This window comes from Cetorhinus maximus, chromosome 5 (assembly GCF_964194155.1).
Source record: "Cetorhinus maximus chromosome 5, sCetMax3.hap1.1, whole genome shotgun sequence".
NCBI classification, from domain to species: Eukaryota; Metazoa; Chordata; class Chondrichthyes; order Lamniformes; family Cetorhinidae; genus Cetorhinus; species Cetorhinus maximus.
In genome coordinates this window covers 28,684,574-28,711,396 of record NC_135883.1, presented here as the reverse complement: position 1 = coordinate 28,711,396, position 26,823 = coordinate 28,684,574, and the positions used below count along the sequence as shown (strand labels likewise).

At 38.4% G+C, this 26,823-nt stretch overlaps 1 protein-coding gene across 5 annotated transcripts in view; it reads right to left on the bottom strand.

Moving 5' to 3' along the window:
• Window positions 1-26,823, bottom strand: part of adam17b (ADAM metallopeptidase domain 17b) — a 112,585-nt gene that overhangs the window by 38,111 nt on the left and 47,651 nt on the right. For 2 of the 5 annotated variants that reach the window (XM_078541635.1, XM_078541633.1), the window contains exons 8-18: window positions 26,563-26,673; window positions 25,497-25,653; window positions 24,955-25,043; window positions 21,564-21,713; window positions 17,343-17,542; window positions 16,623-16,726; window positions 15,252-15,386; window positions 12,671-12,798; window positions 8,133-8,211; window positions 4,755-4,843; window positions 1,452-1,508 (exon numbers count right to left, since the gene is read on the bottom strand). In XM_078541635.1, the coding sequence (XP_078397761.1) occupies window positions 1,452-1,508; window positions 4,755-4,843; window positions 8,133-8,211; window positions 12,671-12,798; window positions 15,252-15,386; window positions 16,623-16,726; window positions 17,343-17,542; window positions 21,564-21,713; window positions 24,955-25,043; window positions 25,497-25,653; window positions 26,563-26,673 (1,299 nt within the window). The remainder of the gene's footprint in view (window positions 1-1,451; window positions 1,509-4,754; window positions 4,844-8,132; window positions 8,212-12,670; window positions 12,799-15,251; window positions 15,387-16,622; window positions 16,727-17,342; window positions 17,543-21,563; window positions 21,714-24,954; window positions 25,044-25,496; window positions 25,654-26,562; window positions 26,674-26,823) is intronic. The other 3 variants (XM_078541636.1, XM_078541634.1, XR_013576579.1) reach the window with 2 other exon arrangements.

Sequence of the window (26,823 nt, the reverse complement as noted above, 5' to 3'; positions counted from 1 at the left end):
CTTTTGCTGTTATATGATACAAAAAATCTGCCAATGACCAGAAAAAACAGAAATAAGGTTTTTTATACAAAACGGACAAAAACGTAATCTTCACTCAAGATAGAGCTAATAATCTGGATATTACAATATGAGTGTATTTACATGACCCAACTTTCAATTTAAAGGATACTGACAATTAAAGTGAATGCCTCCTATTTGATGCCTGCTGAAGCTCAGGTCATGCTGGAGGAAGTTGTTGTGAGAAAAGTGATGCTGTTTGCCACTTCACAGTACCACTCACAACAGTTAGCATTGTCACATGCCTGAAAGGAGGTGGAGGCAGGCTTCAGGCAGCAATTGGCCAGTACTATTATCTCCTCCTTTAAGATACTCCTAAAATGTACCCTTGACATTGCTTTTGATCACCTATCCTAATATCTCTGTAGCTTTGTCTCAAGTTTTGTTTAATAACACTCTTGTGAAGCACCTTTGGGCATTTTACTACGTTAAAAGTTCTATATAATGCAAGTGGCTGTTATTGGTTGTGTTAGCACTACACTATATGTCAACCGCACTGGGAAATATCAGTCTACTAAGTCTGGTTAGTCCTGCAGAATATAGGTAAATTCTATTTTGATTCACATCTCTGAAACGTCCCAGTTTTAAAGACTACTAGAGAACTCTTAACAGGTTATTAAGGTGATAGAACATCAACTATGTTTTATTAATCATCGTCTCTTGATGTTCCTCCAAGCAGTTGCTTCCAGGCCATTTTACGTACACAGGAACAATGCCAAATTTTTTTTTTTGGAAAGACAGCATTACAACAATTTGACCCTAGCTCATTGACTGTAATTTATACAATTAACCTCCAACTATGGCCCAGGTTAATGCATGTGCGCTCAGAGATTGCCTCAGTAAACTATCACCATGGCTCAGTGATAATACTACTGCCTCATCAAAAAGATTGTGGGTTTAAGCCCCACTCCAGAGCCTGAGCACATAAACTAGTCTGTCGAATCAGTGCAAGCAAGGAAGGAGCTGAAATGTGGTAATGTAGTTTCAGAAGTGCCATATTTTGTCTGCACTTCAAGTAAATATAATAGATCTTATATTCTTATCAAACAGCAGGCAGTTCTCCCAATGCCCTGACCAACATTTATCTTTCAACCAACACGACCAAAAAGCAGATTATTTGGCCCTTCAACCCATTGTTGTTTATATGGCATACTGCATTTAAAAAATGGCTATGTTTGCCTTACAAACAGAAGTAATCAACTGGCTGTAAAGCACTTTGGGACATCCTGAGTTATTAAACTGCAAGTTTGCTTATGCCATACTGAATAAAAACATGCCAGAACAACTTTTCAGAAGTCTATCAATAACAATGAAAACAATTCTGAAGTACATTTCACACACAAAGGTTTAGCTGCCAGAAGTTGAACCTTTAAGAAAATTTCTGTAATACATACACTGGAAGGGAAGAATGTTTTTGTGCTCTCCTCATACTGCTGGTCTAGCTTCTTATCCTACAGGGGAAAAAATAGAAGTATTTGTTAAATAACCTCTGTGCTCCTTCGCTACAGAAATTTAATACAGTTAAAATCACTTGCCCCTCCACATAAAATGACTGATAAGCATTTAAGCAAAATGCTGTTTTTTCTGCACGTACACACTGTTCTGCAAACATCCTTAGGTAGTAGAAGATTCCAGTACAAAGAAATAGGAGTGATATCTAGGTGCAGCACAATAATTGTGTTGCAGCTCATGTCCATTTATGAAGAAACATTTGACAATTGAAGATCTCCACAAATGTACCCTTAGCCTGAACTCCACTCATCTAAAGATAAAGAAAGACAAAAGGTAGCCAGGAAACAAAGAAGTTTTAGCTTTACAAATAAAGATAAAACTTTTCGCACACGTTTGGTGCCAACAATGGAGCAAAAATTTAAGTGCTGGAAATATTTAAGTCTGTCAGTTCTGACGATGGGTCTACACATAAAACATTAACTCATCTGTTCTTTCCAGGTCCTGTCTGATTTTGTGGCATTGCCAGAATTTTCCATTTAAGTTTTAGAGTTCCAGCATTTTCAGTTTTTGCTGGTTTATACAGTAATGACTCTTCTATTTGAGGAATTGCTTCTATTTCTAAATGAGTCACTGAATGTAGTGTTTGATGTGAATAGAAACCTTAGACAATTATTAGCTAAGCATGAGGTGAAGTAACAAAATTCTGCACAAACAGGGATAAATTACAACTACATTTAAAAACAGTAAGAGAAAAGTTAGCAGAATTATTCAGTGAGCGAGAAATGTTACGGGGAACACATCCACATGAGAAGGCATAAGGCAAGATCCATACAATTTGTCTGAATTGTGCTTCAATGCCTGTTGCATTCACATTAATAGAATTGCACATTATCAAGCATTTCAATCTGAAATCTTTATCAGACACCTGGACTTTTAAGAGAATAAATGCACTTGACATAATATTAAACTATTTAACAATAGTTTACAAAATAAAACGTGCGTGCTAATTACCTTCGCTACTGAAGACAGGCAGAGGTAATGCTTTTGCCCCTGTTGATCTGTTTATCTGTAAACAATTCATCTCAAAAACTAATGGATGGATTTCAACAAAACTTGGTACACAGATAGGGTATGGCCCAAGAAAGAAATGATTAGCTTTTGGTGAAGATCCAGATCCTGGAATTTTTTTTTTAATGGATCCGTTAACATTGGAAGATAGGACAAATTGGCTTTTTTTTAAAAGAATGTTGTGGGTTGTTTTATTTATAGTGTTGTGGATTGCCTCAGCTGCTGTGGTGGAATTTATCACAGCTGTCAAAACGTGAGCAGAGTTTTCAGAGCAGGTTATCAGTTGTGGATTGGCCTGAAGCCACCTCACTGAGATGTAAGCTCTTAATAATGAAATAAATTCTTATTTCAGCTTAGTTATTGCGCATCAAACAATCAGAAACAAGCCTCAAGGAAGAGCTGTATAATTGTAATAATGTTGAGTTAACACAGTGTGGCAGAGCTACTGAGTGCCCTCCTCACTTGTTTATATTTTGATGCAGTGTTAAGGCAATGTACAAGTTGATGCTTTCAGTTTATCAAAGGATTTATTTCTGTCTCTCACATCCAGCAGCTTCCAGGTATTATCAACAACTTATATTTATATAGCATCTTTAATGTAATAAAATATTCCAAGGCATCTCAGAAGCATTATAAAACAAAATATGACAATGCCACATAGGGAAATACTAGGTCAGATAGCTAAAAGCTTGCTCAAAAAGGTAGGTTTTAATGAGTGTCTTAAAGGAGGAAAGCAAGCTGGAGAGGTGGAGAAGGGCAGGAAGACTATTCCAGAGCTTGGAGCCTAGGCAACTGAAGGCACAGTCATCAAAGGTGGAGTGATTAATATTGGGCATGCTCAAGAGGCCAGAATTGGATGAGCAGTGATATCTCAGAGGATTAGAAGGATGGAGGAGATTGCAGAGCTAGGGACAGGCAAGGCCATGGAGGAATGTGAAAAGATTGATTAAAAATTTTAACGTCAAGACACTGCTTGACTGGGAGCTAAGATAAATGAGCGGGCACAGGGGCAATAAGTGACCAAGACTTGGTGCAAGTTAAGACACATGCAGCAAAGCTTTGGATGACCTCGATGCTAGAATGTGGGAAATCATCCAGGAGTGCATTAGAATTGTTAAGTCTAGAGATAACAAAGGCATAAATAAGGGTTTGAATGAGCAATTTTTTTTTAATCATGGATTTAACAGCATTACAAGTGGACCAGTTTCCTCATAATCCAAAGTGATCATGTATTGTAGGTTGTATTGACTAAGACACAATTTCTTATTAAGTATGATTTCCACGAGGCTCAATATAATGGTAATAAAGAAACTGGTTTACATTTATCTGATTTACATTAATCCAAATAGTTAAGATGTTTGCTGCTTCCATTTCAATTGTACATGAATGATTTACAGAGCACTGAAAATTAACCAAAATAACCAAATCAACTACATTATTAAACAGACTAGAGATTCCAAGCCATTGGGCAAAGGTTGATTCAGACTTTTCAGAAAGTTGAGCCCAATTTTGATGCGGTTTTGAGGGTTGCGGTACCACAGAAATACCTTAGCTGACTTGAACCTCAAAAAAAGACTGAAGATGTGGGGAAAATGTGTATGCTGTCTTTGGCATTCTTCTAAGAATCATGCAGTTTCAAACTGGTTTGGGGCTTTTACTTTGGGAAAATGACAATGCATTCCTAATTACGGAATTATATTGCTGCCCATTATCTCCCCCTCATAAATTAAACTGTTCTAACATTACAGCATGGAAGAGGAAACGAATTAGAATTCTATAGAAAAGTGGCGATTCAGCCCGCTGTTCTTGTACCAGTTCTCTGAAAGTTACCATTTAGTTCCATCTCACTGCTTTTTTCAAGTTACTTTTTAAAATATTATCCACCTCCCTTTTAAGAGGATTCTCTTACACCACTCTTTCTGGTGGGGCATTCCCTAGTCCAACCAGATTGGTAATAAAAAAGACAAATCCCTTATAATGTCCCTCTTTTTGCCAATGAACTTTGATATACCATAACAAAGCCGTTCAATTTCGAATACCACTATATCAGATATCTTTTTAACCTTAAAGGATCTGATTTTAAAAAAACTGACCCGTATAACATTATGCATCATTGGTATTCAAAGCTCCCAAGCAAGTATGAATTTAAAAATCTTGGAAATGTATGTCTTTCTTACCACACAGTGGACAAGAATACTGAGGGGAATCCAAAACACCAGAGAGAATACGACAACGGATCCAACAATATTATCTGCCAGGAATTTCCCTGTAAAAGTAATAGCATTTACAACAAATCAATCAATTTTGATGAGATCATTTATATTAAATTTCATCTGTTGCCATTCAGTTACTATTAAAACAATTTTAAGACACAACTGTTGCAATCCATTTATGGAGCAGTAACTTTTGTTGTAGACGAAATTTGAAATCCCAGCTACTTACTAAGAGAATAAAGCCGCAAGATTCCAGTTTTTAAACAAGATTTTTTTACTATACGAGAGTCAACAAGGCAAACAGTCAATACTATCTATCTTATAGTCTAACATCCAGAATTAACAGGAGTCAAACATGAATTAACAGGCAAACTGTGGTCAAACATAAACTACAAAACTACACCAAATGGCAGACATCAGTGATCAATCACTGTGAGCCAAAAAGTCCTTCCAACTCTGTCTTCCTCAAGAGGGATTTCAGCTCCTCTCTTTCAAGGATTTAACCTCTGATTTCCTTTCAACAGCAACTCCAACTCAGCCTGGAGACCCTCTTGTTTCTGCCTCCAATGAGTCGTCAGGCAACAGGACTCCAGCTCAAATTGCCCCAACGACTACTCGTCTCCCCGCTCAAATCTCTTCTCCCAAGACTGCATCACACTGAGTTTTCAAGGCTGCACCCCAGCATCTAAACACAGGCACGATCCCGGGTCTTTAGCTGCACTGAGCAGATGACCACTTCAGCTTCACCGAACTTACAACTGTTCCTCACGGGTTTTATATTCCCAGCTCCCGAGCTGCACTGAGCAAATGACCACTTCAGCTTCACTGAGCTGACAATTGTTCCTGAGGAATTTTTTGTGCCCCCGTTCCCGAGCTGCACTAAGCAGACAACCACTTCTCATGGGCTTTCCGTGCCCCAACTCCCAGCTTCATGAAGTTGGCAATCATTTCAGTTTCCCTCAGCCAAAAACTGCTGCTTGAACTGATCTGTGTCCTGTCAAATCTTACATCAGAGCTTAGCCTCTGTTCTGAGGCAAGGTCTGATGTATCAAAACTTGTTACATTCTGTAACTTAAATGTTACAATCTCCAGTCAACCAATGCTCATTCCCACAGGTACTAACTTACATTGGCTCCACACTCTCATACAAGTCCAGTTACAGGCCACTTCTTTTTCAATCTCAACATATTTATAACTCAGATGTTCCTGGATTAAGTTTAATGTCATCAATCATAGCAAAAAGTATGGATTAGCATTCATCTGCTGAAAGACATTACAATTAACAATGAAAAAAGCAAGATGAAGTTAAAATTTCTCATATCTAACCAAGGAAAGTCCAGTGATGGCTCCTGTAAGTCCTGTTATAAACTCCTGCTCCAGCCAAGAAAATTGGGAGGACGAAATTTGCAGAAAAATTGTGGTAAACGGGCGATCAATTTAACCCAAAGCAGTGACCAACTCCAGATCATTTTTTAAAAATATATCATCTTCTTAGGCAGTCCCTCAGGACCAAGGATGACTTTCTTCCACTCAGGAGTTGTGGGTCCTGAGGTGACTAAAAGATCTGCACACTCTACCACAGGTGGGGCAGGTAGTGTTTGATGAGACGGGTGGGTGGGATGTTCCTATTTTGGTATACTCCTTCCACTGTCTGCGCTTGGCCTCCACCTGAGCCTGTCGGAGATATTGGAAATGGTTGGCACTTTGACAGATGCTTCTTCTCCAGTTTGAGCAAGAGATTCCCACAAATCAGCGGGCATGTTGCGTTAATTCAGGAAGGCTGCTGAAGGCGTCTCTGAAACATTTCCTCTGCCCTCCTGGTAACAGCTTGCTGTGACAAAGCTCGGAGTAGAGAGCTTTTTTTGGGAGTCTTGTGTCAGGCATGCGGATGATGTGGCACACCCAACGTAGTTGATGTACCCTAACCAGTGCCCCGATACTGGGGATGTTGGCCCGAGAGCGAACACTGACACTGGAGTGCCTATCCTGCCATTGAATTTACAGGATTTTGTGGGGGCATCGCTGGTAATATTTCCCCAGGTATTTACGAAGTCTGCTGTATGTTGCCCATGTCTCTGATGCATACAGGAGGGAAGCTGGCACTGCAGTCCTGCAGACTATGAGCTTGGTGCAGGGTTTGAGGTATTTATCACCAAACACTCTTTTCCTCAGATGGCCGAAGGCTGCGCTGGCAGACTGGAAGCAATGTTGAATTTCATCATCGATGCCTGCCCTCACTTAGATAAAGCTCCCAAGGTATGAGAAATGATCCACATCGTCCAATGGTTCGCCATGGATCTAGGTAGTTGGAGGGCAGCGTTGAATAGCGATAGCAGGCTGATAAAGGTCTTCTGGATGTTGAGCCATTCTTTCATACGTCTCCGTGAATAAGTCGATGATAATTTGGAGCTTAGCCTGTGTGCGCGCAAGCGCAAGCATCGTCAGCAAAGCAGTAAGCAATTCCAAATCTTTTTTTTAATATATAAAGCAAATCTTCTGCATGGGTTTGAAAATTGTAGAATCCTAAAGCAAAACCTTACTGAGGCCCTGGTTAAAATCAGCTAACTCAGCACAGACCAGTAACTAAACTTGGAATGATTTTAATCTCTACCTGTCAGAACTACACACAAGTTGCACTTACCCAACAAGTCATTTTGGATGCATGTCAAAGATATTACAACTAATCAGTTTATTATTGCTATAATAATCTTCATAGGGTAAGCATTCTAATAGTTTTTAAATTCAATTTAAAACATTGTTATTTTACTCTCAATTGATTTAATCCATCACGACCTACTTTGTTAGAAATCACATGACTAATATACAATGGTCTGCTGATGCTTTTTTGACATGGGGCATCAACACAATAGTATAACCACGCAGTGTGTTAATATAACAATGTGTTCTACATCAGAGCACTAAGCAGACAGACTTGCAAACATATCTCCATTCTGAGAGTTTGACTATACCTACAGTAATTTAGGGGCTAACAGACATCACTTCAGATTTTCTTTTGACAGAATTAATAGTCACTAACATGTGAAAAAGTTACTCAACACAATATTAAGGTAGTTAGCATTTAACTTGTCAATAAGGTTTGTCAACTGTTCTTAGGTAAATCTAGTATGTAATGCCAACATGGGATAACTCATTCTATAATTTAGCTTTAACTAAACACAACTGTACTTCATCTGAAGCCAACTAGTTTAAAAAGGTACACAAAGTTTGGAAACAATTTTTGACATCACAAATTCAACTTAGTGGGAGGACAAATTTGAGATTTTTTTTTTTGAGGATGGACAAAACAATGTGGAGGAACATAAGCTGAATGTGTGATCTTACCAAAGGTGTTGATATCCAATTTCTCAATGAAATCCCAGAATCGTTCTATGACATCTTGTACTTGTTTTTCACATTTGCCCTGTAGAAGCAAACAAAGAAAAAAAAAGAAACTACATTTCCACTAATAGGTCAATGCAAAAGCTATTTTCAGGTACATGTCAATGTGAAAGTGACAGCATTACTTTGCTTTTTTTTGGACAGCAGTTGATGGTTCTACTGTTGTCATTTATACCTTCTCTAGATTTTTAACTGGCCCATTATCATCTCCTTTAGCCTTGCATCATCTGTCATTTAATTTCTCCTGCCTCTCACCCTATCACAGACCTTCCCTTTTGTTATTTCCTCTCCCCACTTCCCATGTACTTGCTTAGAACCTGTTACATTTCTTAACCTTTGTCAGAAAGGTAATTAATCTGAAACATTAACTCTTTTGCTCTCCACAGATGCTGCCTGACCTGCTGAGCTTTTCCAGTATTTTCTGTTTAGTCAGATTTAGATCTAACTCCTGATATAACTGACCAAATAGCTTGTGTTGGTGGCAACGGTTCAGGGCTGAATGTTGGTCAGAACACTGGGAAGCTCTAATCTTTTATCTTAATAATGCTATGATAATCTGGGAAGGGAAAATGGACTTAGATATGAAGTATCATCCAGAAGACAGTGCTTCCAAAAATGCCACATTTTCTCTGGGCTATTTCCATTAGAGCAGAGAAAGCTAAGAGAATGACCCATTTATGACTACTCTGTTTCCTGTTAGCTAACCAACTCTCTATACATGCTAATATTTTACCCCCTACACTATGAGCTCATTTTGTATAGTAACCTTTGATGTGGCACCTTGTCAAATGTTTTCTGAAAATCTGTAGATCACATCCATAGGTTCCTCTTTATCCATGTTGCTTGTTACTTCCTAAAAGATCTCTAATAAATTAGTCAAACACGATTTCTCTTTCACAAAACCACGTTGACACTGACTGATTGCATTGAGATTTTCTAAATGCCTGCTATAACCTCCTTAATAATAGATTCCATCATTTTCCCTGTGACAATTAAGCTAACTGGCCTGTAGTTTCCTGCTTTGTGTCTCCCTCCTATCTTGAATAGGCAACATTTAGAATATTATTTAAATGGAGAGAGATTGCAGAACTCGGAGGTACAGAGGGATCTGGGCGTCCCAGTACATAAATCTCAGAAAGTTAATATGCAGGAATAGCAAGTGATTAGGAAAGCAAATGGGATGTTGTGTTTGTTACAAGGAGAATGGAATATAAAAGTAGAGATGTTTTGTTACAATTGCAAAGGGTATTGGTGAGACCACATTTGGAGTACTGTGTACAGTTTTGGTCACCTTATTTAAGGAATGACATAAGAAGCAGTTCAGAGAAGGTTCACTCAACAGATTCTGGGATGAGGAGGTTATCCTATGAGGAAAGGTTGGGCCTATGTTTATTGGAGTTTAGAAAATGAGAGGTGATCTTATTGAAACATACAAGATCCAGAGGGGACTTGACAGGGTGGATGCTGAAAGCATGTTTCCCCTTATGGGAGAGACTAGAACTAGGGATCACATTTGAAAATAAGGGGTCTCCCATTTAAGACAGAGATGAGGAGAAATTTTTTTTCTCAAGAGGCTAATGAGTCTGTGGTACTCTTCCCCAGAGAGCGGTGGAGGCAGGACCATTGAATGTTTTTAAAGTTGAGTTACATAGATTCTTGATTGACAAGGGAGTCAAAAATGTATAGGGAGAGGAAGGAAAGTGGAGTTCAGGCCACAATCAGATCAGCCATAATCTTAATGGATGGCAGAGCAGGCTTGAGGGACTGAATGGCCTACTCCTGCTCCTACTTCTACGTACTTATGTGAAGAATTGATAGTAATTTTTTTAAATTACCAAGGGCTTGGATAGGTTGAGTGCCAAGAGAATATTGCTTTGATTGGGGAAATCAATGGCAAGTGATCAAATTAAAATTGTCATGAAGAATGAAGAAAGGGATTCGTCATAACTGAGTTGTTTCAGTGTTTTGATCATTAGGGAAATAATTAAGCATTTTGAAATGGGTAGGATGGCTTAAATATTTTACAAAGTTGTCAATTTTTTGCGGGAGAAATTACATTGCTCAATTAAAAAATGAAGACTGAAGTGTAACTGAGCATTCAACCAAAATGTATCAAGCTTATCTCGACATGGAGCTATTGGCTTTAAAGTAAAACCTCTTATAGGCCAAATCTAATTTGCATGGCAGTAATTTAATTACTACAGAAATGGCAGGCATTGCTACAAGCATAACAAACAGTTTGCTATTTTGGAAAATTACTTGTATGGTTTCACAGATTCAGTTCCTTTCCCAAATTGCCATTTTTAATCATAGACAGCAAGTGGCAACAAGCTATTTAACCAGAGTAATCAGAATCCAGGCCCATCCTGTCCCAATCAGACATCCACATGCATATACTGAAAGAGCTGCCTGACATTGATCCAAAGCAGAAAGCTCGGGCAACTTTTGCTTCCCTTACTCAGGGCCCTCTGATCATGGAGGTCAACAGTGCAGTGTGGGTATTAAAATTGGCATGTATGATCCTTTTCCTTAACCAATGGGAGAAGGAAATTACTATTTAATGCTACCACAAGAAAAAACAGTTTATCCTTTGTCCAGAAATACCCTCGATCTCATGGTGAAAGTTAAGAATTTTGTTCCTCCTCACAGCAAATACCATTTCACAAAAATCTTATTCCGCTATACATTAAAAATAGTACATATGGTCATTGCAAACATTATGCCAAGTAAAAGTTATTCTTCTGTGTTCCATAAAGAGACATCTGTAGAGAGCATAAGCTCCAATTGCAGTGTCAGATTAAGACACCATTTAAATTTACAGCAAGAACCAGGAACTTCACAAAGAAAGGAAACCTCAAGTTTGTTTTTGCAAAATAAATTTCATGTAAATAAAATTGCAGTTTAAAATAGATTAATTGCAATATCAAAAGAAAACTCCATAATAGTTATGGGTAGCCTGGTAGTTACTGTACTGCTTTAGAAACCCAAAGATTTGAGTTCAAATCCCATCTCAGCAAGTTACAAAATTGAACTTGGACTAGTACCAAAAAAATTAAAGTTACCAGACTGTTATAGAATCCCAACTGGTTCATTAAGGTCCTTCAGGGATCAAACATGCCATTCCTACTCTATCTGGTCTACTTTTCCATAACATGCAGTTGATTTACCTTTAAGAATGGGCAATAAGTAATGGCTTGCTAATGTTACCCACATCGCAAAATAAAGAACATAAAAATCCACTTTTGCTTGCAGTTTAACAGCTGAAAACCAGAGAGCTAGACACATGAGAAAATTGCAGCTGGTTTAATACTGCTATAAGATGGAACCAATAAGTGACGAGAGAGAAGTTCTGGAAAAATCTCTTTCAATTTCCCCACTGAGAATGCTGCAGTTCCTGGAAATAAGAGTAAGAAATGGGAAAGAGCAATTGAGAGATCAAAAGTAACATAACCTCACACCAAGCAAGAGTATTAGAAAAGTGTTGTAGCCTTTAAGGATTTGATTTAGAGGCTGGTTCTTCAAAAACAAAAGTCAGTGCGGGTGTTTAACAACCAACCAGAGCCAGGGTCTTGAATCAAGCCCTCCTGTACATTACCAAGGTTTGTTCTTATGGTCTACCGACTGACAGGATTGAGAAAATTTTCACAAGCTTCTAATGTATAAGAGACTTCATGATTGGTTCAGTTTATGTCTGACTTTCTGAATGAGGGATTATCTACTCAAAATCCAGGATGCCCCGAGAACACTGAGAAGTTTCTTTGGAGGCCAACTAACTCAGCACATTTTTTTTTAAAAAGCAAGTTTCTGGTCATCAGCAGGCAGTTGGAAAATATCCTTGAGAACAGATAATTTTAAAATGTCACTTGAACCATGCCTGAATTTGTTTGAAAATGTCTGAAGAGACAGATTGATAATCCTGAAAGAGAAGTACCATGTATTAAAGATTTATTTACAAAAGTGTAATTTATCTTTTAAAATTAGTTTTATTACTTGGCCTATGCAGTGAGTTAGATTAAAGACTTCCTATTGTGAATATAGAACTATTTTATCATTGTTAGACTAGTCACTTGTTCATTATTAGTTTACTTTTTTAAACTTTAAGCAAGGCTTGCTCAGGTGCTCTGCTGCATTCAAAGGCTTAAGTGGAAATAGATGGAACCGTAAAATAGTCCAATATCTAAAAACAATTACAATACATGGTTTGCAGTTCATTTACTAAGGCATGGCACCAACAGTTTACTTAGATATTAAGGCAACGATAGACATAGGTAAGGTTTCAGGAATGTGTAACTCACCCATAAGATTGATTTAAGATATAACAGTAAAAATGAGTGAAGGTTTGAAAAGATACAAAAAATTAACAAAAGGCAAGTAAACCTTTTCTAGTAAAAGTGTTCTTATTCAATAAAATTATTCCAAAACCACATAAACCAAGAATACACATTATACAGAATCACTCAGTAATAATAGTTACCACTTACATGCCCATCACAGAATCCAACAGTGCAGGGTTTCCCTTTGCGCAGGTACAAAAATTGTTTGTTTTTATCTATATATGGACTGCAAATTCCATTATCTCTGCAGCAAACTTTACAGGAATCATCCGTCTCTAAATATAATAAAATCATTTAAAATACCATTGTAACATGCATCATAAATCCATAAACAGCCAGATGAGTACGTATGTAATCAATGTAGAAGATGCACATGTGAAAATGAAATTGGGTTATTCAGCAGACATTATAACTCAAGAATCCACTAAACTCCTCTAAACTTCCCTCATTATCCCCTTACCCTTCCTTTTTAGGTAACGACTGATTTAGGGTTCAGTTCCATGAGCAGCAGCAACACTCCACTACCTTACCATTCTGAGGAAGGTGGGAAATTTTAGAAACAGGTCAACATCAACTGACCAACAATTCTGCCTCCACTGGAATTCTCTCAACCTGATGTTTCCAATATACTATATCCCTCAATCCTCCATTCTCCACAAATATACCCAGTTATCAGTTGAACCCATTTATACTATTTTCTTCCAAAGCAGCTTTTGGTTATTCATTCCACATGTCTATTGACTTGTGTCCAATATACAACTGCCTTAAATTTGCTATTTATACCTAATATCTATTTGTATTAAGATCCATAGTAATTGAAGTCTTTGTCAGTGTGAATAATTTGGCTGCCTCAGCTTAAGTCCATTGCATGCCGACGACTTTGAAAATTTGTATTCAAATACATCACAGCAAAGCCCAATCCTGTCCTCATCCAATATCTGTACCTATGCAACACAGGAATTTCTGAGTGACTAAATGGAACTATCCTAGCTGAGACATGCTTACTCAACACAAAAAAAGAATCAAACTTGGAACATCTCTGAGCTGTATGGGTCAGTGTATTTAAACAAAGAGGGCCCTCTCTGATAGTAATTTGAGAATCAGTGATATTGTAGTGCAGCTCAATGTTTTAATCTGCATGCATAGTTTGAAAGCTGGAATACATCATGTTAAAAGCCACTTTTAGAACTTGATTTTCACAGTTTGTTCAACACAAATGTTTTGTATATATTGATAGTCAGTAATAACTGAAAAATATTGCTGTGCAGCTAGAACATACTTTTTAAAATAAACATGTTTTACATAGTCCTTAAAACGCATTAGCAAATTAAATATATTTCTCATTTTTCCCAGTATGCGTCACGTTCTCCTTAACCAGGGTTCTCCTTAAACAGTCCACCCTGCTCATATATTCCAGATGTGGTGCAGCTATTTCACCTACTTCAACACGGCCAGTTTAAAGCTGACTCAGCCTAAACCAGCAAACATATGCACAGCCTCTATTTCTCTTTGCCTCCCTCCTGACCATACATTTCATTTGATTTGGAATTCCAATACTGATTCTCTAGTTAGCTCATGTGTATGCATGATTACTTATAGGACAGCAACAGCCTGGATATGGATCAATCCATCTTGTTACCGCTAATTGATGTACTGCATCACTACTCAGCTCACAGAATGTGTTTTTGTTAAATGACCAGACAATACTGATAAAAAAAATGTACAATGGATGCCACACTTATTATTGACACTAAACACAGAAAAATATAACAGACCTGAATAAAGTAGCCATAATGCCACAAACCTCCATCACCTCCATGTCACCCACTGGCTTGGACATCAATTATTGTTCCTTCATTGTTGCTAGGGCATTATCTCAGAATTTCCTGCCTAACCCAATTGTGGAAGCACAATAACTGCAGGGGTTTGAGGCAACAGCACCTTCGAGTTATGGGTGGGTAATACATTGACATTGCCTACACCACCCACATCCCAAGAACAAACAAAAGAAATTCTTTCTCCTTCCTCTTCTGGTGCATAGATGAATGTAAGAAAGTGTGCACCAAGGGGAGCACATTGCGTGCAGAATATGCATGAATGCCCACCACGTTGCTTTCCAAATGTCCCAAATATTAATTAGTAAATAAAGAATTTCATTTGCTTGGCTGTTAGAGTAGTTGCAGGTTTTTAAAGAGATTGTCATGCAAACACACTTTGTCATGACTTTAAATCATTTTTATTGGAAAGGAAAAAAAATCCTAAATATGTCTTCGGATTACCCTTCTTTTGAGTTCATTAAAAGTAATGTAAATGTGCCATGAGGTTGCTCAATGTCCCAGAGTGAGAGGTAATATTAACATCTTCAATTCTATAAACTGTGAGCTATAATGTTTGCTTGACATGGAGGGGGGCATGTCCAGAGTGGAGATCATGCACTCCCTCATGGGGAGAAACTAGCTATAGGTTTTGTATCTCCTACAGCCACACTAGTTGAGGAATTGAACAGATAAAGTCCCTGTTGTCATTGGGAATGACAAGTGGTGACCAGGGAATAAAGTAAAATAAACCTTAAAACAAATTGTTTAAATTGTAGTAGATTCAATTCTTGCCTCATGTACTATAACTAAATACATCTATGTATAATCTAAGTATACCAGCAATTTTGTTTAAAAAAGTCCTTTATACATTATCAGAATCCAAAGAAATCTCTATAAAGTTTTTCACTCACCATTACAAGCACATGATTTGAGACCTTTCTCTGCCTCACAGAAAGGAATACATTCCCCATTTGAACACTTTCCCATGTCCACACAGATGGTATCATCTGCAGCATTACCAGGAGCAGGACAAAACTGGTCAGTCCCTGTCAATAGAAGATTAAGTTTGAAATCTAATCGTAGAGATACAATCCAGCTACAATTGTTGTAGCTGAGAACACTAAGTCAATCATTAGCAGCTTGTGTGCAATAATTCATCTCTTTTCTGATCAACAACCTAAAATTATTTTGGACATAGCCAAGATTCTCCTGACATTAACTCTCAATTTTTGGATGGCAATCCAGTGGTTAGTATCAGTAAACAGATGGTAGTCCCTTCCAGAAATGTGCCAGGTTTGTCTCCTGACACATGTTCATGTGCGCAGGACCAGCAACCATAGAAGTGCCCACCTCAAGCAGTGTGTGCTTCATTTTAACATTAATTTGGGAAATAGCCATCCTTCATTCATTTCCTCTCATGTAGGTCATTTCCAGGTTTGTTAAGTAGCAATAAGTATCCTGGGAGAGTCACAGTAACACAAAGGAAAGGATATTTTAATCATTTTAACTATTTTTTTAATGAATAGTTTTCATGAATCTTTGTGCAAATTGTTGGAATTTCTTTTTCCTCCTGCATTATTCCTTGCACCAATGAGAATCCCATTGAATGGCATCTTTGGAAAAGGAGGATGATATAGAAAGGCTTGCTAGGCACACCTGCATCTGCAGAGCGAGGTGAGCTTTTCTTGCTTTGGAAGATGATTAGTGCTGGTAGAGATTGTTGTTCTCAAAGCAACTTAAAATAACAGCAGAGTTATGTGAATAGCTGACTAACTGTAATATTAGATCACAGCAAGTCATTCTTTTGGTAGCGCTACATGAAATAAGTTAAGCTAGGGTGATCAAGAACCAGAGTTGCATGATCAAGCACATCCATTTCTGCAGTTCACAGAACAATGGTTTTCTCAGGGTCTGCACTGCTGCAAGGATCAAGCTGCACATTGCTGTCATCTGGTGTGTCAGCAAACAGCTGTGGTCTGAACCTTGGCAAAAACTCCTTACAGGCATGTTGACCTATGAAGGTGATGTTATGAAATAGCACAAGAGGCCAGTATTCATTGCAAGCACCAACTTCACTTCAAGTGCAGGACTGCTCAGTGCTTGCCTGCACATTCACAGCTGCATTCCTTTGCCCTCATTTCTACCATCCTTGTAATCTTGGTAGAACTGCAAATAGGTTGAGATGGCTTATGAAGCTCTACTAAATTTTGCATAATTATTATCACCCTATTGTGACAATCCGTTTAAATTTCACTTACACACAGGTTTCTGCTCCCACTCACCTGTACAAGTGGATTCTCCTTTGCATGTTGCGTTGATTGCTTCCTGACACTTCTTTCCAGCTTTTTCAAATTGACAATCCTTGCAGCATGGGCTGTTCTTATCACTTTGGGAATAATTATTAAAAGCAATTACCTCCAAACAATTCTAATCGCTTAGGAATTTCAAAAATCACTGAATTGTAAGATAATCCTTCCTAAAATGTCAAAAATTAGTTTAAATGGATAATTTTTTTGTATTTTGTCAATTTTATAATGCAGATTTCTCATTTTGTGCTATTGACATGCTTGAGCATTTTTAGTTTAAAATGGTACTGATTGCTCAGGACTATCCCAAGGACATCTAATTATATCCACAATACCTAGAATTCAAAATCTTACAAGGAATGGCAATAGGAACATATAGATCTTCATTTCAAAGCCTGAAAGAACATTCAAGTACTTAAAGGGTTAAATTGCATGCTTATTTTCAATATGTTTGCAAAGAGACTTCTATGTTAAACACTCATCTGTCTTGCCTAAGAGTTAAGTTGATAAAGATTCGATTTAACTCAAGCATGCAGATCAACAGATCCAGGTTCAATTTCCGGTCAAAGAATTAAGTATTATCTGTTCTTCCAAAATCAAGCAATAATTCATTTAAATGAAGATTTTAATGCATATTGTTAATGAATTTGAGCAGTGCTTTAGAACAGAATGATTTGATGGTCTCTAATTCTTTACCTGCATTTTTTGTCTTTTTTGAGTCGACATTGTTGAGTGCAACATTTGTCCTCAGTTAGATGTAAAAGTCCAGGATCACACTCCTCTCCTTCATCCACACGTGAATTCCCACATACTTTGTTGTTCCTTTCTTGAAAGCACTTGGATGCTTTGGTAATTAGTGTCTGATAAATTGATCGTTTGCTGCAGTTGGAGAACAGCTGGAGAAATCATACACTTTTTATGAGTTCCAATTTGGGAATCCGTTAAACATTTTAAAATATGAATAAAGGCAACAGTGCTTATTTCAATGATGATCATTTTCATACTTGCACAACTTTCAGTTCACATGCATTTTTGAGTGTTGATGAGATAGGAGTAAATATGCAGGATTCAGAGAGGAAAAATATCCAATACATTTATCATGGATCAAGAGGTTGGTGGACGCACCACCAAATCTCTGCAAGTGAGAAGTAAAATGCATCTACCAGAGTTAAATACTTAGCCAAGCACTGTATTTGCTATAGAGCTATAATAAACATAGCCATGTTATGTTTGTTTCTATTGCATGCTACTGTATGATAAATTAAACCGAATTACAACATAAGCAATTGTTCTTTTCTCAAGCTTCTTTATATTGATTAACAAGAACACTACAAACTCAGATTCCTATACCTCATACCTACAAATTTACACATCAGCATACGAATTAGGAGCAGGAGTAGGCCACTTGGCCCCTCGAGCCTGCTCCGCCATTCAATAAGATCATGGCTGATCTGAATGTAATCTCAACCCCAAATTTCAACCTACCCCCAATAACCTTTCACACCCTTAATCATCAAGAATCTATCTAGCCCTGTCTTAAAAATGTTCAAAGACTCTGCTTCCACTGCCTTTTGAGGAAGATAGTTCCAAAGACTCTCAACCCTCAGAAAAAATTTCTCATCTCTGTCTTAAATGGGCGATCCCTTATTTTTAAACAGTGATCCCTAGTTCTAGATTCTCCCACAAGAGGAAAAATCCTCTCCACATCCACCCTGTCAAGACCCCTCAGGATCTTAAAGGTATCAATTAAGTCACCTCTTACTCTTCTAAATTCCAGTGGATACACACCTAACCTGTCCAGCCTTTCCTCATAAGACAACCTGCCCATTCCTGGATAAAAACAAAAAGCTAAAAGCTACTGCGGATGCTGGAAATCAAAAAAAAAACAGAATTACCTGGAAAAACTCAGCAGGTCTGGCAGCATTGGCGGAGAAGAAATCAGTTAACGTTTCGAGCCTTCATGGCCCTTCGGCAGAACTGAAGCATAGTTAGAAGAAGGGAGAAATATAAATTGGTTTAAGATTGGTGGGGGGGGGGGGGGGGGAGAGAGAGGGAGAGAGAGAGAGAGACACATTGAGGGGGTGGTGATTGTGGAGATGAGCAGATAATCAAAAGATGTCACAGACAAAAGGGTCAAAGAGGTGTTTTGTCTGAGAAAAGTGCTAATTAAGAATGGAGGACAGGATATTCAAAGTACAGCTCTAGTGGGGGTGGGGTGGAAAGGCTAACAAGGTTTTAGTTTTAGATTTAAAAATAATGGAAATAGGTGGGGAAAGAAGAATCTATATAAATTATTGAAAAAAAAGCGGGGGGGGGGGGGTGGGGGGAAGAAACGGGGTGGGGATGGGGGGAGGGGGAGTTTAAGATCTAAAGTTGTTGAATTCAATATTCAGCCCGGAAGGCTATAAATACCATTCCTGGTATTAGTCTAGTAAACCTTCTCTGAACTGCTTCTAACGCATTTACATCTTTCTTTAAATAAGGAGACCAGTTCTGTACACAATACTTCAGGTGTGGTCTCGCCAGTGTCCTGTACAACTGAATCATAACCTCCCTACTTTCGTAATCAATTCCCCTCATAATAAATGATTACATTCTATTAGCTTTCCTAATTACTTGCTGTACCTGCATACTAACCTTTTGTGATTCATGCACTAGGACACCCAGATCTCTCAGAATCTCAGAGCTCTGCAATCCCTTACCATTTAGATATTAAGCTTTTTTTTATTCTTCCTGCCAAAATGAATGATTTCACATTTGCCCACATTATATTCCATTTGCCAGATATTTACCCACTCACTTAACCTATGTCACTTTGTAGCCTCCTTAGGTCCTCTTCACAATTGACTTTCATACATATGTTTGTGTCTTCAGCAAATTTAGCAACCATTCCTTCAGTCCCTTCATCCAAGTCACTTATATAAATTGTAAAAAGTTGAAGCCCCAGCACTGATCCCTGTGGCACACCACTCATCACATCCTGCCAACCAGAAAACGACCCATTTATGCTAACACTCTGCTTTCTGATAGCTAGCCAATCTTCTATCCATGCCAATATGTTACCCCCTACACCATGAGCTTTTATTTTCTGCAATAACCTTTGATGTGGCACTTTATCAAATGCCTTCTGGAATTCTAAGTACAGTACATCCTTTATCCACAGCACATGTGACTCCTTGAAAGAACTAATGTTTAAGGTTTAAACACTAGTAAAACCTTTGTTAAACTGCTCATGTATGTTACATCAAATGGAGAAATTCCAATGAAGAAAACTGAATAGAATAAAATGTTGTAACGTCACTGATGCTTATGGTACAACATACTGATGCTTGAAAAACCCAAATAGTACATCAACACAGTAAATGCACACTGAATAGAATTTATAGATAAGAAAGTCTTGACATATAGAATGACAGGGGCGGGGGGGGGGTCAAATTTATGAATGAGCATTATGCTGACTTGAATTCAATCTCACTGTATATTTATGTAAATTATTGTTAAACTTAACATTTTTTGCTTTACACTAATATCTGATGTATTCACTACAAATGTAAACACAACTGATTAAAGGAGTTACTTCTTAAACTTGGCAGGATTTAAACTTTAGTCAATGCACAACTTTTATTTTGGAGCAGTGGGTGGAAACAGCCAAGAGCTGAACCCTCACAAGCAACTCCCAGTACTTCATTGAAAGGATCATATCCTTCATGCCTGAGTGAAGGTGGAAAGGACCAGCAGGTTATTATCTATTGAGGACCTTCACAGCTAAGCTGAATTTGATCATATACATTTACCAGGAGGATAGGCCAGATATCAAACATGGGACCATCATGTTTATATGACTTAACGCATTACTGGACAGTGCTTTTACCCACTAGATAATTTTTTTTTTCCAGAAATTTTATATTTGTTTCGTGGCCATTTTCTCAACAATTATTACCTCTAACTTCCTGAACATGTTGATTCTTAAACTGGGCTCTGGTTTTATTGGTATCAGCCTTGATTCACATGTGAGCCAGTGCAACAGTGAGCATCAGCAGCTAATTGAACCCTGACCAATATCATAGCTAAGCCTGTGCCCATCCCCTATCAAATATTGAAATGCCCACATTTTGAGAACTTGGCACAGAGCAAGCAAAAGTAGAAACCCAAGCCAATTTTCCCCTTCAGAAGTGCTGAGAGGTTTGAGCATCTCCTTTCCAGGCATTCAATCTCAAAGCTTCCCTAATCACATGTAGCTGATTTAGGTGCTGAGTAAATTTCCCTCCGTTTTTATCCCCACAACAAATGCATAATTTTTTTCAATGGTATTTTATTCAAGAAATGCATCTGCAGCCCAAAGATTGAATTGCAGTTACTTGCATCGAAAAACGCGCCCTGCAATTCAGCTTTAAGGCTGTGGATGTTTCTTGAATAAAATATTTTAAAATGTAACTGTAGAAAAAGCTACTCACTTCATCACTGAACTTTCCCATTGCCCTCAGCAACCAGCTTCATGACCTTCCAATTTAATGCCAAGGACTGCTGAAAAACAGCAAGCTTTGTGCTATGGAGCCCATCCACAAAGAGCTGGCAACAAGGTTGCTCAAACTCATTTCACAAGGTGTTTTTACAGTGAGCGACAAGAAAAAAATTTAAGATCACCACTCTGGACTGGATTCAAATTCAGAACCCAGAGGTGAAACAATAATGTGCCAATCCACTTCTTCATTTTTAATAGTTTTCTTTTATTCAACAAGAGGTTTACAGCTTGATTGCATTGATCTGTATTTAGAAAAGGTTGGTCAGCACTAAATAGATGTTGGCTAGCCAACCAACTCTTACCCGGCTTACGGTCTTGCATTCCTTGGAAAGTACAGGTTGACGATATAAATACTGTTGTAACTGACCTATAATAAAAGCCAACTTCTACTGTACCTTGTTATTATCCTGGTCACCACTCACTGCAATGGGATACATGACGTATTTCCCACCACCATCATCAGTAGGGGCACATTCATTGGTATCTGGATCATGCTCCGCTCCAAAGTTATGGCCTAATTCATGAGTAGTGACAAGATCTGCTTCCTGTTTTGTAATTAAATCAAGAAAATTCTTTAGATAAACAACCACTTGTGACTTAAAAATTCAAGACAGGCAGTCTGCCATCGAGTAGTTTATTTAAAAAAAAGAGATGAATAAAGCCATGAAAGACAAACACAATGTGTAAATTTTCCTGCCCCCTTTTCAAAAAAGTGGAACATGTTCCAAACAAATCCAGAGTATTGAATGATTACAGGCTTAAAATTAAGCATTTAATTTCTGTATGTTTCTATAAAAAAAATGTTAAAGCATACAGGAATGCACTGAACCACAGATTTGTTTTCAATCAAAATTTTTTTTAGACAAGGGAACAAAACGAAAGGGGAAAAGATGCATGAAAATCCTAGCATGGTACAAAAGAACTGAAACTGTTACTTCATTCCCCTTCCCATCACAAGTCATTTCATACCTTTTGCATAGTCGAGGGACAAACTTCGAAATCCAGAGATTGAGTCCAAAAAGATAAAGTTACATGGGAGGAAAGGGAAAAAAACAAAAGGAGGGCTTTTGATAGAAGATATCCTTTTCATGGGACGTGGGCATCACTGGAAAGGCCAACATTTGTTGCCCATCACTAAATGCCCTCAAGAAGATGGCAGTCAATTTAGTGCAGGTACACTCACAGTGTTAGCTGTTTGATACAACTGAGTTACTTGCTGGGCCATTGCAGGGGACAGTCAAGTCACTGCTGTGGGTCTGGAGTCACATATGGGCCAGACCAGGTAAGGACAGCAGATTTCCTTCCTTAAAGGACATCAGTGAAACAGCTTTCAATTCCAGACTTTTATTATTAAATTTATTAATTCATTGAATTTAAGTTCCACCAGCTGCCATGGTGGGATTTGAATCCATGGCCCCAGGCCATTAGCCCGGGTCTCTGGATTACTAGCCTAATGACATTACCACTACACTTCCCAAATATACTTGTTACTTCTCATTTTGTGTTCATAGAACAATGGATCACATTTAGAAAATCCAGCCCAATATATTTCACAGTGCTAAATATGAATGGTTTGCAATTAATTGCAATTTTTTTATATAACCATAGCCACACTTTGGTTCAAATTTTAAGTCATCAGCTAAGTTCCGTAGGAATTTTAGCATTTTACAAATTTTCAATGCCATGCCATGTCGTTATAAATTTTCTCATAGAACAGAATCAAGCTGTGGACTGTCTGTTTCTTTAAATGGAGAAAGAAATCAAGAGCATGCAACAAAGGGAAAAGAAATGGAAAGAGTTAGGAAAAAAATGACGATTTGCATCCAGTTTTTTTTCCTGTCTCATCCCTTCCTTCCCCAGTCAGATTCAATAACAACAATCAAACAGTCATTCCTAGCTCAGAATGACATTTAAGTGCACAGAGTGATTGTGGATGGGGAGGGAAGGGTTGGTTCAGGGAAGAAAGAACAACAGGAGACTAACTGTAATGCAATATTCATCCATGAGCTTGACATTTAGTAATGCAGGTCCTGGTACTGCTATATATCACCACTCAGTTTGAATGAGCTTTGTTGAGATTTGAAACTCTCATAATTATATTATTTTTGAAATATCAGCAGTTAGCAAAGCTAAAAAAAAATTACAAAACAGTAATATGGTGTACCAGAAGGACCAGGTTAGCATATTAACATAACGTGGAACAAGTATCCTCAACAAATGGTACAAGTTCCAAGTCTGAGGGCTCTCCGCTTCTTCCTCAAACAGAGGCCCGAACAATCCCCATCCACCACAACTCTCCTCTGTCTGGCTGAACTTGTTCTCTCATTGAACAATTTCTCCTTAAACTCCTCTCATTTCCTCCAAGTAAAAGGTGTGGCTATGGGTACCCGCCGCATGGGCCCCAGTTATGCCTGTCTCTTTATGGGGTATGTGGAACATTCCTTGTTCCAGTCCTACTCCGGCCCCCTCCCACAACTCTTTCTCCGGTACATCGATAACTGCTTAGGTGCTGCTTCATGCTCTCGTCTGGATCTGGAAAAATTTATTAATTTTGCTTCCAATTTCCACCCCTCCATCATTTTCACATGGTCCATCACTGACACTTCCCTTCCCTTCCTTGACCTCTCAGTCTCAATTTCTGGTGATATAATGAATATTGGTGGACAGTCTAAGCCTACCGACACCCACAGCTACCTCGACTACAGCTCCTCACACCCTGCTTCCTGTAAGGACTCCACCCCATTCTCTCAGTTCCTTCGCCTCCGTCGCATCTGTTCTGATGATGCCACTTTCCAAAACAGTTCCTCTGACATGTCTTCCTTCTTCCTTAACCGAGGTTTTCCACCCACGGTGGTTGACAGGGCCCTCAACCGTGTCCGGCCCATCTCCCACGCATCCGTCCTCACACCTTCCTCTCCCTCCCAGAACCATGATAGGGTCCCCCTTGTGCTTACTTATCACCCCACCAGCCTCCGCGTTCAAAGGATCATCCTCTGCCATTTCCGCCAACTCCAGCATGATGCCACCACCAAACACATCTTCTCTTCAATCCCCCTGGCGGCTTTTCGCAAGGATCATTCCCTCCGGGACACCCTGGTCCACTCCTCCATCACCCCCTACACCTCAACCCCCTCCCACGGCACCTTCCCATGCAACCGCAGAAGGTGCAACACCTGCCCCTTTACTTCCCCCTCCTCACCGTCCAAGGGCCCAAACATCCCCAACCCTTTCTGATCCCCCTTTTTCCAATAATTTATAATTTTTAAAAAAGTATATATTTTTTATTTCCCACCCATTTTTAAATTTATTTCGATCTATTGTTTCATCTCCACCTTTTAGCCCATTTCGATCCCTACTCCCCACCCCACCCCTACTAGGGCCATCTGCCACTAAGCTTGTCCTGCTTGCTACCCTTAATGTCCCCATTAGCACATTCCTTAGATAATATCACCACCGTCAACACCCCTTTGTCCTTGTGTCTATGACATCTTTGGCAATCTCTTCTTTGCCTCCACCTATCACTGGCCCCCTATCCAGCTCTACGTGTCCCACCCCCCTCTACCAGCTTATATTTCACCTCATTTCTCTACTTCCTTAGTTCTGATGAAGAGTCATACAGACTCAAAACGTCAGCTGTATTCCTCTCCGCAGATGCTGTCAGACCTGCTGAGTTTTTCCAGGTATTTTTGTTTTTGTTCCATATATTAAAAGAATTGCTTGACTAAATCAAAATTTAGGAAGAAAATTAAGGCAAATTGAAGCCTTAAAAAGTAATGTATACTTTACCTTGGTGAGGATTGTTTTCCCGTAGTTCTTAGTGCTGGTTAATCCAGTGTTTAGGTAAACTGGCTTCTGCATGTTGGGGTGGTCATAGGCTGGTAAAAAAAACATTGCTATATGATACAGCTATTGATACACTTTTCCAAAAAGATGAAGCCAAAATATTCTCATTGTTCTAGTCTCAGTAGGATTACAAGGTACATCATTTTCACATCACACACTTTTATTTATTGCTAGGAGAAACCTTGCCCAACCACACACATCAGGAAATTGTAGGCACATTTCTCACCATTTCTCATTTACGAAAATTATCAACGCAAAAATCACAGGTATTGTGCCCATGAACTCCCAATATGTGCAACCAGCGATGAGTCTCTCTACCTGTAGCACGCATGTGTAAAATTAGTCCCACAGTATCCTATCATCTTTATGCTAACTTGACTTCAACAATTTTGTTCCAATATAATCAACTTAAAATGACACAATGCATTTTAACCACTTATTTCTTCACCACTGAAGCAAATTTTAAAAATTAAAATTTCATTTACATTTGGACTTACGTGTAGGGCAAATGCCACCTAATGCACGTGCTTTTGGAGATCCAACATAAGCTAGCCCAAGTGTTCCATGTTCAAAATCTTGGTACGTAAACAGATGTGCAAGGCAAACTTCAGAAGCACTTTTGGCTATATCAGCGCTGAATTGCTGGACAGTGAAAAAACATTGATTTTTCAGAAAAACAGATAATTCAAAGCTAACAGATAGAAAATAAATTCTTATTTTTTGAGTTAGTTAACTCAAGACAAATGTACAAGCATAAGAAATTTGGATGTTTCTTCTGTAACTTCTGTACAGTAGGGTTATCAAACTTTGCCTGAAAAATGTTCTATTCACATGGCCTTCCTTCCTACAGAATGGATGGGCATTTGACATAAATGTAAGTCATCTTTACCAGGATACACTGCCAATTATCCAGGCTAGAATAATTTTGCACCTTCTCACTTGGAGATAGCTCAATTGGACCTCAACACAGCTCAGATTTGGAAGTGTGTCTCCACTAATTCGTTTCGTACTGATTTTCATCAGTACAGCAGTCCCTTAGTACGAACATACAAATTGGAGCAGGAGTAGGCCATTTGGCCCTTCGTGCCTGCTCCGCCATTCAATAAGATCATGGCTGATCTGAATGTAACCTCTTGCCTACCCCCGATAACCTTTCACCCTCTTGTTTATAAAGAATCTAACTACCTCTGTCTTAAAAATATTCAAAAACTCTGCTTCTACTGCCTTTTGAGGAAGAGAGTTCCAAAGACTCATGACCCTCTGAAGGAAAAAAATTCTCCTCATCTTTGCCTTAAATGGGTGAACCCTTATTTTCAAACAGTGCACATTAGGTTCCAAGAAATACATAATATTGCCTTTTTACAGTTAAAGTCTTGTAATTTGCTTCTATTAAAATTTAGGAAATCTTCAAATATGTTAGCTTAAAGAGTTCATCTGCTATAATTCAGAAGTGGCAGCTCTTTCAGACTTGTATGACAGCTTCACTGTAGCAAAAGTAGTTCCTTAAGTGTATTATTTAACTAAAATATTCTCTCTTCTGCTGTTCTTTACCTCTAGCAGAGGTTTTACATCCCAAGCATCTTTGTTATCTGGAAAGCTCCCAGCCATATTGTAATGTTTCTGTCCTGTGGTCACCTTTGTCGGTTCTTTATTAACGATGATCTGTAATGTTAAATAAATGTATTAATATTAACTACTGGCATTTAAAATAACACCTGTAATATAGAAGGATACCCAACCCAAAGAAAGGAATCTAAGAGGGAGGGATTACCAAAAGGTTGGTCAGAGGTGGGTTGGAAAGATGCTGTTAAA